We start from the raw sequence: 14,658 nt of genomic DNA, 5'->3' as shown, positions 1-14,658 counted from the left end.
GTTTTTCCATCAAGGATCTAAGCTCACTCTGTCTTCCTGTTTTAACATCATTAGTGAAGGCTGCTCTCCATCCACGTTCCAGAGTAGTAAAAAGAGAAAATAGAAGAGACCGTGTCAGAAGACTTCTGTTTATCTCATTGGATAAACCATGTCACATGGCCATCTCAGTTTGCAAGGGAGGCTGGGAAATTACAAAAATATAGGAAAGGGAAAGGCGGAGGGTGTTGAGAGGTTGTTGTGTGAAGTAACTTATAGTATCTGCCATTGTTTACTTCTTTGACTACTCAACATTTAGATATATGCTTTCTACCCACATGTTTACTTTAAAATGAAATAAATTTATCTTCTCCCTTTCGATGTAGGTAATCACAACACTATACAGCTACTGCATTTAGCTTAAAATCCACAATCTTTGTATCGTATTTAGTTTCTCCACGGCAGTGGGTTTTTCATAAGGATCCAGGTTTATTTCATTGTCATTCAGTGACATATAAATTAAAGACAAGTTATTTTCCTCCAACACTCTCAATGTATAATTGTGGAAAGGAAAGAAGATAGGATAACAACACTTAAAAAATTCCCATTCAGTTAGAGTGGAAGTAGGAAATACAGGGCTGGTCCTGGTACGTAACAAATATAGAGTCCTGCTGGAGAGGTGTATTCAGGACTTCCTGCTATCCTTCCAGAAGCAGTTATTTGGTTAGCCAACCTGGCAGTCCCTGGTACTTCTTTCTGAATGAATTATCTTTTATCCATTTTCCTCCAACTCCTTGGTTCTGCATATTGGTAGAACTTTCTTGCCTATTCTAGCAATACCTACACTTAACAGTAGATACTCTGTAAAGTGAAAGTGAGTGAAGGAAGGCTCTAAAAATAATCCAAAGGCATTCAGTGGTCTACAATAACCGTAAATTGTGACATTGCCAGGAAATCCAGGCATGTGGCCTTCCTAGTTGGGGAGATACTGCACTTGGAGCCCACTTCCTATTTCTGTTGTCAGCCAAACCTGAGGCGCGTTTGGCAATATTTTTCTCTGGAAGATTTACCTGGCTTTCAGGCTATGTGCTTCAGGGCTATTTTATAATCAACTACAAAAGCCTGGAAATTTTAACTCTTAGCTACTGGCTGTTCTGTTCTAACCAATACCGCTCCCTTAAACTAATGGCTGCTGCCTCGGGCCTTGTAAAATACTATGCAAAGGTGAGAATGCACCATCCTTTATCAGATCTTTGCCACTAAGTTCCCTCTCATTGTCACTCAGAGAACTCCTAAAGGAAGTTGTTTGAAAAGACCTGGGGCAACAATTTTATCTCTTTTCGAGCTGCACTTGGAAGCCTCTGCTTATATAGATACAATTTTTGATATAGAAGCAGCTAGATTTTCTCCACCCTGCAGGGCTCCAAATTATGATATTCTCAGTCAATTTCCACCGCAGGTCACACGCAGAGTGAGCCTCTGTTGGCATAGCTGTGTTTCCTTGCATCTCTGTTTGCAGACCATCTAGCCGTGGTTTGAGTGCATCTCTACTGCAGTACATTTTGAAAGTAGCAAGATTTAATAAGCACACACCAACATTCTGAATTTTATTCTTACCATTCCCGCTAATAAAAAGCCTCAGGTGGTTTAGGTTCCCAGGTAGAGCAAGAAACAGTTTGACCAGCTGTTTCCCTATTGCTTGTCGCAGTGTGTTGGCTTTCCAGCCTGAGGGGATTAAATCTTCACTGCCTGCCACATCGTTCCTCCAGAGAGTCGACTCCATATTCTAGGTTCTGTTACAGCTCCCTCCATTCTTTAAAAATGACTACATCAGTCAGTATTCTCAGTGGCAAACAACAGAATCCACTCTGGTTAGTTTATGCAGAAAAAGATTATTTCATAGACCATTAGGTCTCTCGAGAATCTTTGGAGAGATGAGAACAGCCTGTGAAGCTACACTACAGGAATAATGTCCAATTATATTGCAGAGTTTCTTTGGAATAAACACCATTGACACCACTGAACAATACTTTTGTCCCTCAGGAGTGAATAGCAGGAACTCCATACCAAAGAATGGAAACCACCACCATTATTGCCAGAAGAGCATTTCCCCAGAATAGAGACACTGTCCCTTTGCTCATTTTTGAGTTCATATCTTGTTTGAATGCAGGTCAAATACCTGGACCATAGCTACAAAGCAGTCTAGGAATGTGAGTTACCTACTTTCATCCCTGATAGAAGCATTCAGGGAGATAGAGCTGAATGGAAGGAGAGTATTCAGAGATGCTGGGTATCCATATAGGATGACTTTCCACACCACCTTAAACTAAATCTCTGTTCTACTCCATTACAAACACCTTCATCCTTCATGTAATTTCCAGTATTTGAAACAGGAGTCCCTCTGCCATCTTTACTCCATGGAGGGCAAAATATAAATTGCTGATCGTTTTAAAACTTAAAACATGATGCCAAAATGTTTTAAATTATTATTTCTCAAAAATACCTCTTTAGAAAAAAGTAGAAACTGGCTGGTCTTTATGGGAAAAATAAAATAATTTTAAAATTCAATCAATCAGTTCTAACAGATGTTAGTAATGTAAGATATTAACCAGAGGGTAATCTGGTGGGAGGTATAGAGAAACTCTGAACAATCATTGCAACTTTTCCATAGATCTAAAATTAAAAGTTTATTTAATTAAAAAAAAAATGAAAAACAGAATCAATGAGAAATGAAGACAGACAAACTCCCTCAGCAAAGTCACAAGTATGATTACAGGGGGTTTAAGATTGATGATTATTTATATTTTTCCTGCACCAATTAATATCACATATATTTTTTTTACTTTGATATTAAGAGTTTTGTTGAGTGAATTTGCTAATCTCACTAAGCCTCAATTGTGTCTAGCCTATTAAAAAAAATAATAATTTTTTTAACCTATTTTTTATTAGTAGGTGCTAAATAAAAAATGATAATGGGAAATTGGATGAATAGAAGGAAATCTGACAAGGGCATATTGAAATCATGACATCCTAATTTAAAAAAAAGACACAAACTAAATTTATGTAGAAACAATAATGGAGATATGAGCAGTCATTTGGAAGGTGTATTTCTACCTGGTATCAAAAAAAGGGCTGTTTCTAGCAGAAATTTGGAAAGAAATATAGTATTGCTTCTATTTCTTCTTGCTGCATAATTTGTGTGTATCTGTGCATTTATGCATATATATTTATGAACTATATAGAAACTACATGTACGTATACATATGTGTACATGTGTTGTTAGGTACCATCGAGTCAGTTCCAAATCATAGCAACCTTATGTACAACAGAATGAAATACTGCCCAGCCCTGCACCATCCTCAGGATCATTGCTGTGCCTGAGCCCAAAGTTGCAGTGACTGTATCAACCCATCTCGTTGAGAGTCTTTCTCTCTTTCACTGACCCTCTACTTTACAAAGCATGAAGTCCTTCTCCAGGGACTGATGCCTCCTAATAACATGTCCAAAGTATGTGAGACGAAGTCTTGCCATCCTCGCTTCTAAGGAGCATTCTGGCTGTACTTCTTCTAATTTGCATTTGTTTGTTCTTCTGACAATCCATGGTATATTCAGTATTTTTTGCCAACACCATGATTCAAAGGCATCAGTTCTTCAGTCTTCTTTATTCATTGTCCAATTTTCATATGCATGTGAAAACATCATGGGCTGGGTCAGGCACACCTTAGTCCTCAAAGTGACATTTTTGCTTTTTGATACTTTAAAAAGGTCTTTTTGTAGCAGATTGGCCCAATGCAATATGTACATATATGTACATATTATTACTATCTATATGGGTTACAATTTGTGTGTATATTTGACCAGCTTAAAAATCCTACCGTTCTTTTATAGCAAAAACTATACTCTGAAGAAATTCTTCATAATGAGACCAGATATTTTATCTTGTTAAATAATAAATTCTAAGATGCTTATTAAGCTTTATAATCTAGAGCTTGTTATTTATTGTACATGTTATTTGCAGGTAAAATACCTTTCTTACAAGTGTTTATGGGGAATAAATGAGATAACGTCTTACCACAATTAGGATAGTGGCAGATACATAGTTTTATTACCTCATTTTATAGATTAAAAAAGCTGAGATTCATAGAGGTTAAATCAGTTAAAAATAGCCAGTACTCAAAGTTCCCTTTTTATACAAAATCATAATGTAAAGACCCAGACACAACTACTGTAGAATACATATTTTAGTAGATACCTGTTTTCACCTGTTGGTAGAATCAGCATGAATGTGACCGTTTCAACTGCAGACTGATACAAATACTTTGACTTACTACTTTGTGTAGCTTTGATATTGGTGATATAATTTTTCAGAATGAAGAATAGCCTTTGGTAAAGTTCTAAGCAGGAACAAAAAATCTTCCTGTAATTAGTGACTTTACGTATTAGTTGCTTTCCTGAAAATTTCAGTGTCTATTAAAACATGCAAAAGACAAGGTGTTTTTTATATAAAAGACTTGGGTTCCAAGCTGAGATTATTATCAATGGATTTTGCACTTTAATGCCTGATGGGGCATTTCAAACTGTGCAGTTTGTATGGTAAACAGTGGTCTTTTGTACAGTAAAGCAAACAAACCCATTGCCGTCCAGTGGATTCCAACTCATAGCGACCCTACAGGACAGAGTAGAACTGCCCGATTGAGTTTCCAAGGAGTGCCTGGTGGATTTGAACTGCTGACCTTTTGGTTAGTAGATGTAGCTCTTAACCACTACACCACAAGGGTTTGGCAGGGTGTCTGAATCCCTGGCTTCAGCCTACTGAGTACCAATGGTGCCCTTCTATGTTTATGAAAACCAAAAACGCTCCAGAAATTGACAAAATGTTGTGTTGAAAACTCCTGAGATAAGTAGAAATAGTGACATGAGGATTTGTACATAGGCTCATCAGGCTCCAAATCCTATTATTATATATGCTGTATGATCTTGCCCCATAGGTTAATAGAAAAGACATCACACTTTCAGGTTTCTTAAATTATTTTTGCACCCTGGGCCCACTTGGAAATCCGGTGTAAGTCATCTAATGCTGCTATAACAGAAATACCACAAGTGAATGGCTTTAACATAGAGAAGTTTATTCTCTCACAGTCCAGTAGGCTAGAAGTCCAAATTCAGGGCACCGGCTCCAGGGGAAGGGTTTCTGTCTCTGTCGGCTCTGGAGGAAGGTCTTTGTCATCAGTCTTGCCTTGATCTGGTAGCAACTCAGCGCAGAAACTTCAGGTCCAAAGGACGCGCTTTGCTCCTGGCACCCTTTCTTGGTGGTATGAGGTCCCCCATCTCTGCTAGCTTCCGTTTCCTTTTATCTCTTGAGAGATAAAAGGTGGTGCAGGCCACACCCCAGGAAAACTCCCTTTAATTGGATCAGGGATGTGACCTGGTAAGGGTGTTACAATCCCACCCTAATCCTCTTTAACATAAAATTGCAATCACAAAATGGAGAACAATCACACAATACCAGGAATCATGACTAATCAAGTTGATACACACATTTTGGGGGGGACATAATTGAATCCATAATACCTGGTAAAGACTATGAACCTCCTCCTTTCTGTTTATTAAATATATAAAACACAGAATTGAAAAGAATATAAATTATATTTATCAGTACAGTAATGATAAGTATAAATAATATTTCAAGATCCTTAACACTTATAATTTTATATGTAAATATCTGATTTTATTGGTGACAAAATCTTACAGATATTTATAATACTGCCTGTATTTATAATTGTTTATTGCTTATATCCATAATTGAAGGAAAGTAAAGATTAAGTTGTTCTTTTTCTTCAAATCCAAGTTCAGGGACCCTCTGAACTCATCCACAGACTCCAAGAAAAAGAGCCCAGTGCTAGAGTGAATGCACGTACAGGGCATATCCAGAGCTCGGGGTTGATCATGAACTGCCTCAATAAGCTGGAGAAAAACTTATGCAGATGAAATGACTAGCTAACTCTTAAAGAACACTTAGTTAACACGCAGAGACGGAAGATAGATGCATTCTAAGCACAGGGAAGAGTGTATACAAATATCATGGGTCAGCAAAGTCCATAGTGTATGTAGGCAATACTAAGTAGTTTTTGTTGACAAGGGGTGGGGGGCCCAGAAAACCTGGAAATGAGGAATGGGCTAGAATGTGCAGTTTATCTTTCAAACAAAAGATTCTGCTGCTCTAATTCTACTTGATCTATCAATGTCTTATGTATTTACTGTTTTGTTAGTTTATTAAATATTTGTGCTTATCATTTTGTACTATGTGAAATCCACTTCCTCAACCCCCTGACAATACAATGAGCTTCATATTCATAGTGCAGAATTTTCTGGGCCGTAAATATATTGTTCAAGATAACTCTTACAATATGAAGTATCTCAATAGGTGAAAATATCCCAAGCAAAGAGTTCTGACGTGTATATGATTATATCTAGTTTGTTGTTGTTGGGTGCCATCAAGTCAACTTTGGCTGTTAGTGACACTGTAGGACAGAATAGAACTGTGCCATAGGGTTTCCTAGGCTGTAATCTTTACAGGAACAGATTTCCAGGTCTTTCTCCCATGAAGCCACTGAGTGGGTTCAAACCACCAATCTTTTGGTTAGCATCCAAGTGTTAACTGTTGAGCCACCATGGTTCCTTATGTCTAGTTCAATTAAATGAAATAGGATGGGATAGGTCAGGATTTTTCCTTATGAATATGATTCAACTAATGCAACTTTCCTCGATATCCTTAATACCTGCAACATCCCATGGATGGAATGGGCCAATGGAAAAATCTCATTTATTATGTAATTTACTATGTCTTTATAGATCAAACAGGTTTAACAGAAATTGCTAACATCGAATGCCATTTGGAGCAGTAATCAATGGTTGCTAACTTGTCCGCATTTATTTTCAGCGAGTGCCATAACTCCACAGACAGAATCAAAGTCAGAGTGTGGGATGAAGATGATGACATTAAATCCAGAGTCAAGCAACATTTCAAAAAAGAGTCAGATGATTTTCTGGGACAAACAATTGTAGAAGTAAGAACCCTGAGTGGAGAAATGGACGTCTGGTACAACTTAGGTGACTATCTTTAGGTCTATTTGAAAACAATTTCTATAAAGTTTCAGAGTATCTGTGGCATGAAGTATATTCCTATATCACAAAAACAAAGCCCATTGCCATTGAGTCAACAGCAACTCTATGGGACAGAGTGGAACTGCCCCATAAGGTTTCCAAGGAGCAGCTGGTGAATTTGAACTGTCTAACACATACACTTTTTGGTTAGCAGCCAAGCTCTTAACCACTTCACCACCAGGACACCATATTCCCATACAGGTAAAAATGGTTGGACTTTAGGTGGCTTAATTTCATTAGAAATTAAAGGTGGTAATTATTTATTCAAATTCAGCATTACTGAAATACGTGAGTAAAAAAAGCCAACTGGAGGTCTTTTAGAGAAAAATCTTGTATTGTTCTTAATTTTTTAATTCATAAAACAAAAGCTTTAAAAGCCAACAGTAGGAGAAACAAATAATCAACCAATGATTTAATGCTGTTTTGACTTATTTCCTTCTGGTGCCTTAATGAAATGTTGGCAATAAAGGAAAAAAAAAAATCTATTTTGGATGTTTTTCAAATGATGATAGAAATAGAGGTTTTAGTTGGCAAAGCCAAGTACATATGTGGACTTGTACTGACTGATGACAAAGATATTGAGAATGTTTATTGGCATGGTTTTTTAAATGAAAAACTATTATGGAATCAGGAATTAAATAAAGATAGGTTTTAATTTGACTTTTACAAGAATTGAATAATAACCTAGAATCTTCAGTACAGATTTAATAATCATAAAAATTATGGGTCACCTCAGTTTCCATAAAGGATATGATCCAGAGATTTCTTAATCATATCTTCTGAACTGTCTTAATTACATTTTTGAGGGCTATCTGGCTGTGAATCAAAAAAGACTTTTGTAGGATCACCATTTAGTATGCCAATATATTTTAGTGAATTAAAGATTGCTTTTGGATTTATAAAAACCTGCATAGTTCAAGTAACATAATATTTGACAAAGTGAAGGGAGAAGGGTACTTAGAATTAATGAAACAGTATTTTAAAGAAACAGAGATGTATAATTTATCTGGACAGAAATGATTCAAACTAGACTAAGAACTCATTGTCGAAAAATATGTTAAAGAAATATTCCTTAAAGAAAATCAGTGCTCCTACATTAAAAAATTATTGGAGTAGAATTTTTCCCTCAGCTATAATGAGCATCCCCCCACATCTTGCTTACATTATTAAATAACTAGTTATGAGAGCAGATATGTTAGGCAAGGATAAATTTCAGATCATTTACTCTGTCCAATACTCACAAACTGTGCTTTAAAGAAGCTCACCTACATACAGACATCTTTTCCGTAATAATTGAGGTGGTCACATTAAAATCCAGAATAAAAGTTCCTCAAATTCGTTCTTTTGACATAATGTACATGGGTATATTAAGTTTACCGAGGAACTTGAATGTGCTACTAACAACACCTCCTCCCCAGCACCCGTGCTGAAATGGTCCTTCAGTCTATAAGGGGAAGATGTGAAACAACACACTGTAAGCCTTCGTCTACTCACCATCAGTTAGTACTCTGGTGTCCTAATTTCACTCTCTGTACAACTTTCTTCCTTCTTCATCACTTAGAATTCATCAGACAGAGGAATTTTAGCCAAAAGGCATAGGGGCCCGGACAGCCAGCTTCCCGTGAATCCATTGGGATAATGATAGTGAAATCAAAGAGCCAGTAAAACTCCTCTGGAAAAAGCTCTGTGAGGAAAAGAAAGAAAGAAAAAATCCCAAGGACTTGCTTTTCACTTGGCCTCAGAAAAGGACTTTAATGTTTGTTGAGCTATCAACTGTCTCCCAGCCAGGAGGAGAAATGCTCATGCTCCTAGCACTCCTAAGTGAAAAATCCATGCAAAATAATGATTATTAAATAGTAAGAATGAGAAGTCAGCATACATTCAACAAGAAGAAAGTAGGCTCTGTGATTTAACTGCATCTTACGTGGCTAAAAATACACTATGTTTAGAAAGAGGGCCACATCTCTACCGCTAACTTTGCATCAGTTTACCTCCTCATGTTTCATTTATGAAACGGGGCCCCATACCTCTTCGTATTTCACCTGTGAAATGAGTATCAAGCTTAGGTTCCCTACCTACATTCAAATGCAAGGAATTTTGTGACTATACCTTTATTTCTCTCAAAATTTTGATACTGGACACACACACACACACACACAAACTTGACAGAATTGCATATTTATTCTATTCAACTAACCAGTTAATCCAACACTTATAAGTAAACACAAGCTGTAGGTCTTAGTCACTGACAGTGATTACAATGTGAGTTATCACTTAACTAACAGATTTTTTTGTTAGCCAGAACTTTGGTTTATCTTTTCAAACACATAAACGAAAAGAAGCAACAGATAAATAAGTTTCCTGGTTATAAATACAATAGTTTCCTGGTTAACTTCGTATTTTAGTTATCTTGTTTTTAACTGCCCAAATTATTTATTTAATTTCATTTTATAAACTTATCAAGTACACGATAATTTATCTAAGAATTTGGAAACCTTGGTGGCGTAGTGGTTAAGAGCTATGGCTGCTAACCAAAAGGTCGGCAGTTTGAATCCACCAGGCGCTCCTTGGAAACTCTATGGGGCAGTTCTACTTTGTCCTATAGGGTCACTATGAGTCGGAATCGACTCAATGGCAAGGAATTTTTTTTTTAATTGACTGTTTTTTTATTTAAATTATCTGCAATGCTGTTTGACAGTCACAATGATATGACAAGCAAACATTTTAATTTTTATTTGAGGACGATTATGGTTAATAGTCAAGTATTAATTTAAAAAGGGATTTAGCCACTTAAAATTTTTTTTTAAACTTTTGAGAACTTGTATGCAAAATATGGCATTGGTGAAAATGACATGGTTACGTTTTGCTTCATCAGAGAAACGGACAGATAAATCAGCTGTATCTGGGGCCATTCGATTGAAAATCAACGTGGAAATGAAGGGAGAGGAGAAGGTTGCTCCATACCATGTACAGTACACGTGTCTACATGAGGTAAGATGAATTATATTAATAATAAAACCTAGAAAAAGAACTGATCTTGATTATGGATCATGCAACAAAATATTTGGTTTGAAAATAATTGAATTAGGTTTATGGAGTTGTTACTGGAATTCTTACTCTGTGTACAATATTATAGTAGGTGAGGTCCTAGGGTATCAAAAAGCTTATGTATTTCTCCCTGTAAAGGTTGTAGTCTAATTAGAGTTTAGAAACAAGCACATGAGTCAGGTGCTAATAAATAGGGCAGTAAGATAATAATGCATAAATAGACTAAATTAGATTACTGTTCTTCCAAGGAAGAAAAAGAATGTTAAAAAGTGGCCATTGAGGAAACGAGTCATGATAACTATTTTAAAGCATTGAAGGATACAGTACTTTACTTATTCAGGAGGTGATCCAAATCATGATTGTTCTTGAGAATCCTGAGGTAGTGTTCAGATTTTTTGAAGATTTAATTAGGAGCATCGTTTATAACCAAAAATATTAAAAATGCTGATCTATCAATGACTTTTGAGAATCAATGTGATAAGCAGTCATTTTTTTCTTCCTTCTTCTGAGTACAACAAAGGACTTCATATTTATTAAACTCTCCTCCATTCTAACTACTCATTCCCACAGATACATATAGGTATGGAGAATGTGGTTACCCTACTCATGGGAGTAGAGAATAACTCACCCAAAAGGTAGGGTCTGATTGGACCTGGAGGGAGGTGGAGACCATCCAACATGAATCCAAAGACGGATTCACCAGGCCCTTGTGTGCTTCAGTATAGATAGATACATCAGACAAATAATCTTGGTTTCCTATTGGCTGCTTTGCATCTGAGAGTGAAGATACAGGTGTCACCAGAGCCTTTCTCTGATGAAAATGATACTTGTCCCATTTATCAAAACATAGGAGGTGAGACTGAACAATGTACCTTCCCTCACATTCAAAAAGGTAACAATGGAAATATTGCATTGATTAAGCGTAGGGTTGCACAGACAATTATCTTAACTGCTGTCAATAAATTGTACGCCTGTAAAATGTTGAAAAAAATGTGAAAATCACACAGATGATATCCAAACTCACAATATTGATAAAGTAGAAATTATTCTAATGAACTAAGAAAATCTAAGTTTAATCTAAATCTTTTAAGTCATAAAAAAGGGTAAAGAGCGAATACTTTCCCAAGACAGAAAAAGACAGCTGAAAGAACCTTTTCTCTTTTACATACTATTTTTAAAATATATCTATGAAAATTTATATATATAATTATTTGCACTCCATTCTTCTAAAGAAGGAATGAGGAACAGTGTTTAAGTTATTTACATATTGCACCAGTAATTAGGTATAGGACCTAGGCTTAACTTCCTGACAATAATCTGGTCTGTCATAGTCTTTCAAGAAAGTTGTTTCTGTTTTCAGACCAATAAAAAGAGCTTGCTTGACCTGGCCATGATGTGGAGCCAATTCTGGCTTTAAGATGTGAGTGGAAAAGATTCAGGATCAGACAAACAGCATTATTCTTTGCTTTTCAGAATCTTTCCTGCTGGTCCAAGGACCAGAAAGAACAACCCAAAAAGGGTGCTTCATTTGACTCAGGTTACACCCATGCAGCAGTTCTTACACTTGAATTGTGGGTAGTGATTTTTTCATTACAGAATTCTCAAACATTCCTTTCAACCTCAGTGAATGCCCTGCCTCCTACCATTTTGCAGCCAAAGCCTTTCTAATATCATGTACATAACCAAATGATGTACTAACATAGCCATAACAACGTTATTTGTCCAGGGCTTTGCAGTTTACTCAGAGCCCATGAATGCAAAATCGCTGTCATGTTCTAGCATGTAGAAATGTTTAAGTGCAAAAGATTTCATTTCCTTCTAAAAATGTTTTGGTATACAAAGAACATTTGAATCAATAAGTCTGTAGAGACCCAAGCAGAAATGAAAGCAGATTTTGTATAACAGATGAGGTGAGTTAATAAAAATACAAGATATTCCTATTGCCTATAAATGCTGATGAAACATTAGAAGCAATTACAAGTGTATTTTACTGAAAGTTGTAGTTAAATATTTCTGGACTATTGTGAGGAATTACAGAATAATTGAAAACCCTCTTACTTTAGAATCTGTTCCATTACTTGACTGAAGTGAAATCTAATGGTGGAGTGAAAATCCCAGAGGTCAAAGGAGATGAAGCCTGGAAGGTTTTCTTCGATGATGCTTCCCAAGAAATAGTGGATGAATTTGCTATGCGTTACGGGATTGAATCCATTTATCAAGCAATGACGTAAGTTCTTCAGAACATTTTCTTGTTCAAAAATCTGTTTGAAATCTAAAGAAAAAGTATCCATTTTACTCATCCAGTCTACATGAAAATTTGATTTAAGAGATTTTTTTTAACGTGAATGTTTGATGCTGAATGCCCCGCCTTTTGTAGCTGTAAAGTATTTAACAATCTGGAGAGTCACTGCCACCATCTTCCCAGCAGTATTCTTTACTGAAAGTATGGTCCCAGAGCAGCAGTATCAGAAACACTTGGGACTTTGTTACAAATGCAGAATAGTGGGCCTCATCCAAAACCAGCTGAGGGTGGGCCCTAGCAATTGTGCTTTATTATTATTATTAATATTTTTATTATGTTTTCAGGGTAGGTTTACACAGCAGTTTAGGTTCCCATTCAAAGATTTATACACAGGTTGTTCAGTGGCATTGGTTAGATTCTTCGCAATGAGTGACCATTCTCAATATTTCCATTCTGGTTTTTCTGTTTCCATTAATCTAGTTTCCCTGTCCCCTTACATTCTCATCTTTGTTTTAAGTAATTGTTGACCATTTGGCCTCTTATAGATGATTTTTTAAAGGAGCATAGTACTCATGGGTGATAGTCTTTATTTTGTGAGCTTATCTGTTATTAACTAAAAGGTGACCTCAAAAGCTAGTTTCAGTTCAAGGTTTAAAGAATAACTCAGGACAATAGTCTCAGGGAGTCCTCTAGTCCCAACTGGTACAGTAAGTCTGTTCTTTCTGTAGGAATTTGAGATTCTCTTCCACATTTTTCTCTCATTCCATCAGGGTCCATCTATTGTGGTCCTGGTCAGAACAGTCATTAGTGGTAGCTGAAAACCATCTAGTTCTTCTGGTCTCAGGGTAGATAAGTCTGTGGTTTGTGTAGACTATTAGTCCTGTAGACTAGTTTTTCTTTGAGTCTTTGGTGTCCTTCTTCTCTTTTATTCCCGATGAGTAGAGACCAATAGTTGTATCTTAGATGGCCATTCACAAGCTTTTAAGACCCTAGACACTACTCACCAAACAAGGATGTAGAACATGAGCTTTATGAACTATATTACGCCAATTGACTGAGATGTCTCATGAGACTATAGTCCTAATGCTTCAAACCCAGAAAACCAATCCTGTGATGCATTTGGTTATGTCAAAAAAGTATCCATAATATGCCCCCTATGTGTTTTATTGTATATATGAATATATATGCACATACAGTCACATACATGCATATACACATATACACATACATCTATATATGCTCACATATACCTACCTAGACAAGTATTTGTCTGCATACATACGTGTATTTTTTGGTTTTATTCCTGTTGTCTCAAAATTATACATGTCACCGCAATTACCAAAAGGTCCTTTTTTCTCATGTACGTTTTAGTGATGTTGTTTACCTCTGTCAAGGTATGCACAATTCACCCTCATTTGGTGTTACCTTTCCTATCACCAGAAATGACGTCTTTACTGTATAGAGACTGAATTCCTCTCCCCCACCCCTGCTATCCCTGGTAAAAAAAAAAAAAAAAAAGTAACCACTAATTAACATTAGTTTCAGTATATTTGCCTATTTGTCTCATTTCATAAAAGTGAGAGCATATGATATTTGTTTTTGCTTTTGTGATTGACATTTCTCTCAACATAATGGCCTCCAGGTTCATTATGTTCCAAGATGTTTCGGGAACTCATTTTTCTTTATCACTGAATAGTATCCCATTGGGTGTATGTAGCACACTTTGCTTATCCATCCGTTGATGGACACTTGTGTTGTTTCCAGCTTTTTGCTATTGTGAAAGTGCTGCAATGAACATAGGTGTGCATATGTCTGTCTGCCACTTCTCCTAGACCCCTAGGGTGTGTACCTAGGACTGGAATTTCTGGGTCATGTGGTGGTTCTATTTTTATTCTTTAAGGAACTGCCACACTGTTTTCCACAATGGCTGTATCATTTTGCATTCCCACCAGCAATTGATAAGGGTTCCAATTTCCCCATATCCTCATCAAAATTTGTTATTTTCTTTTTTGTTGTTGTGGGTTTTTTTTTTTTTAAAACTCTTAGCCACACTAATGGAAGTGAAATGTATTTCATTACGGTTTTGATTTTCATTTCTCTGATGGCTAATGACATTGAGCATCTTTTCATGTGTCTGTAGGCCATTTGAATATCCTCTTTTGAGAAAATGTCTGTTCATCTCCTTTGCCCAGTTTTTTATTGGGTCCTAGCAGTCGTGTTTTAACAAA

At 36.4% G+C, this 14,658-nt stretch overlaps 1 protein-coding gene across 2 annotated transcripts in view; it reads left to right on the top strand.

Moving 5' to 3' along the window:
* The window catches only part of UNC13C (unc-13 homolog C), a 633,353-nt gene that overhangs the window by 287,211 nt on the left and 331,484 nt on the right, over positions 1-14,658 (top strand). For both annotated transcript variants that reach the window (XM_064267528.1, XM_064267529.1), the window contains 3 exons: positions 6,917-7,086; positions 10,016-10,131; positions 12,252-12,415. In XM_064267528.1, coding sequence (XP_064123598.1) covers positions 6,917-7,086; positions 10,016-10,131; positions 12,252-12,415 — 450 coding nt within the window. The remainder of the gene's footprint in view (positions 1-6,916; positions 7,087-10,015; positions 10,132-12,251; positions 12,416-14,658) is intronic.

The sequence above is a fragment of the Loxodonta africana genome, chromosome 13 (assembly GCF_030014295.1).
Source record: "Loxodonta africana isolate mLoxAfr1 chromosome 13, mLoxAfr1.hap2, whole genome shotgun sequence".
Classification (NCBI taxonomy): Eukaryota; Metazoa; Chordata; class Mammalia; order Proboscidea; family Elephantidae; genus Loxodonta; species Loxodonta africana.
The sequence above is the reverse complement of the archived record's forward strand: the minus strand, read 5'-3'. Positions and strand labels throughout refer to the sequence as shown.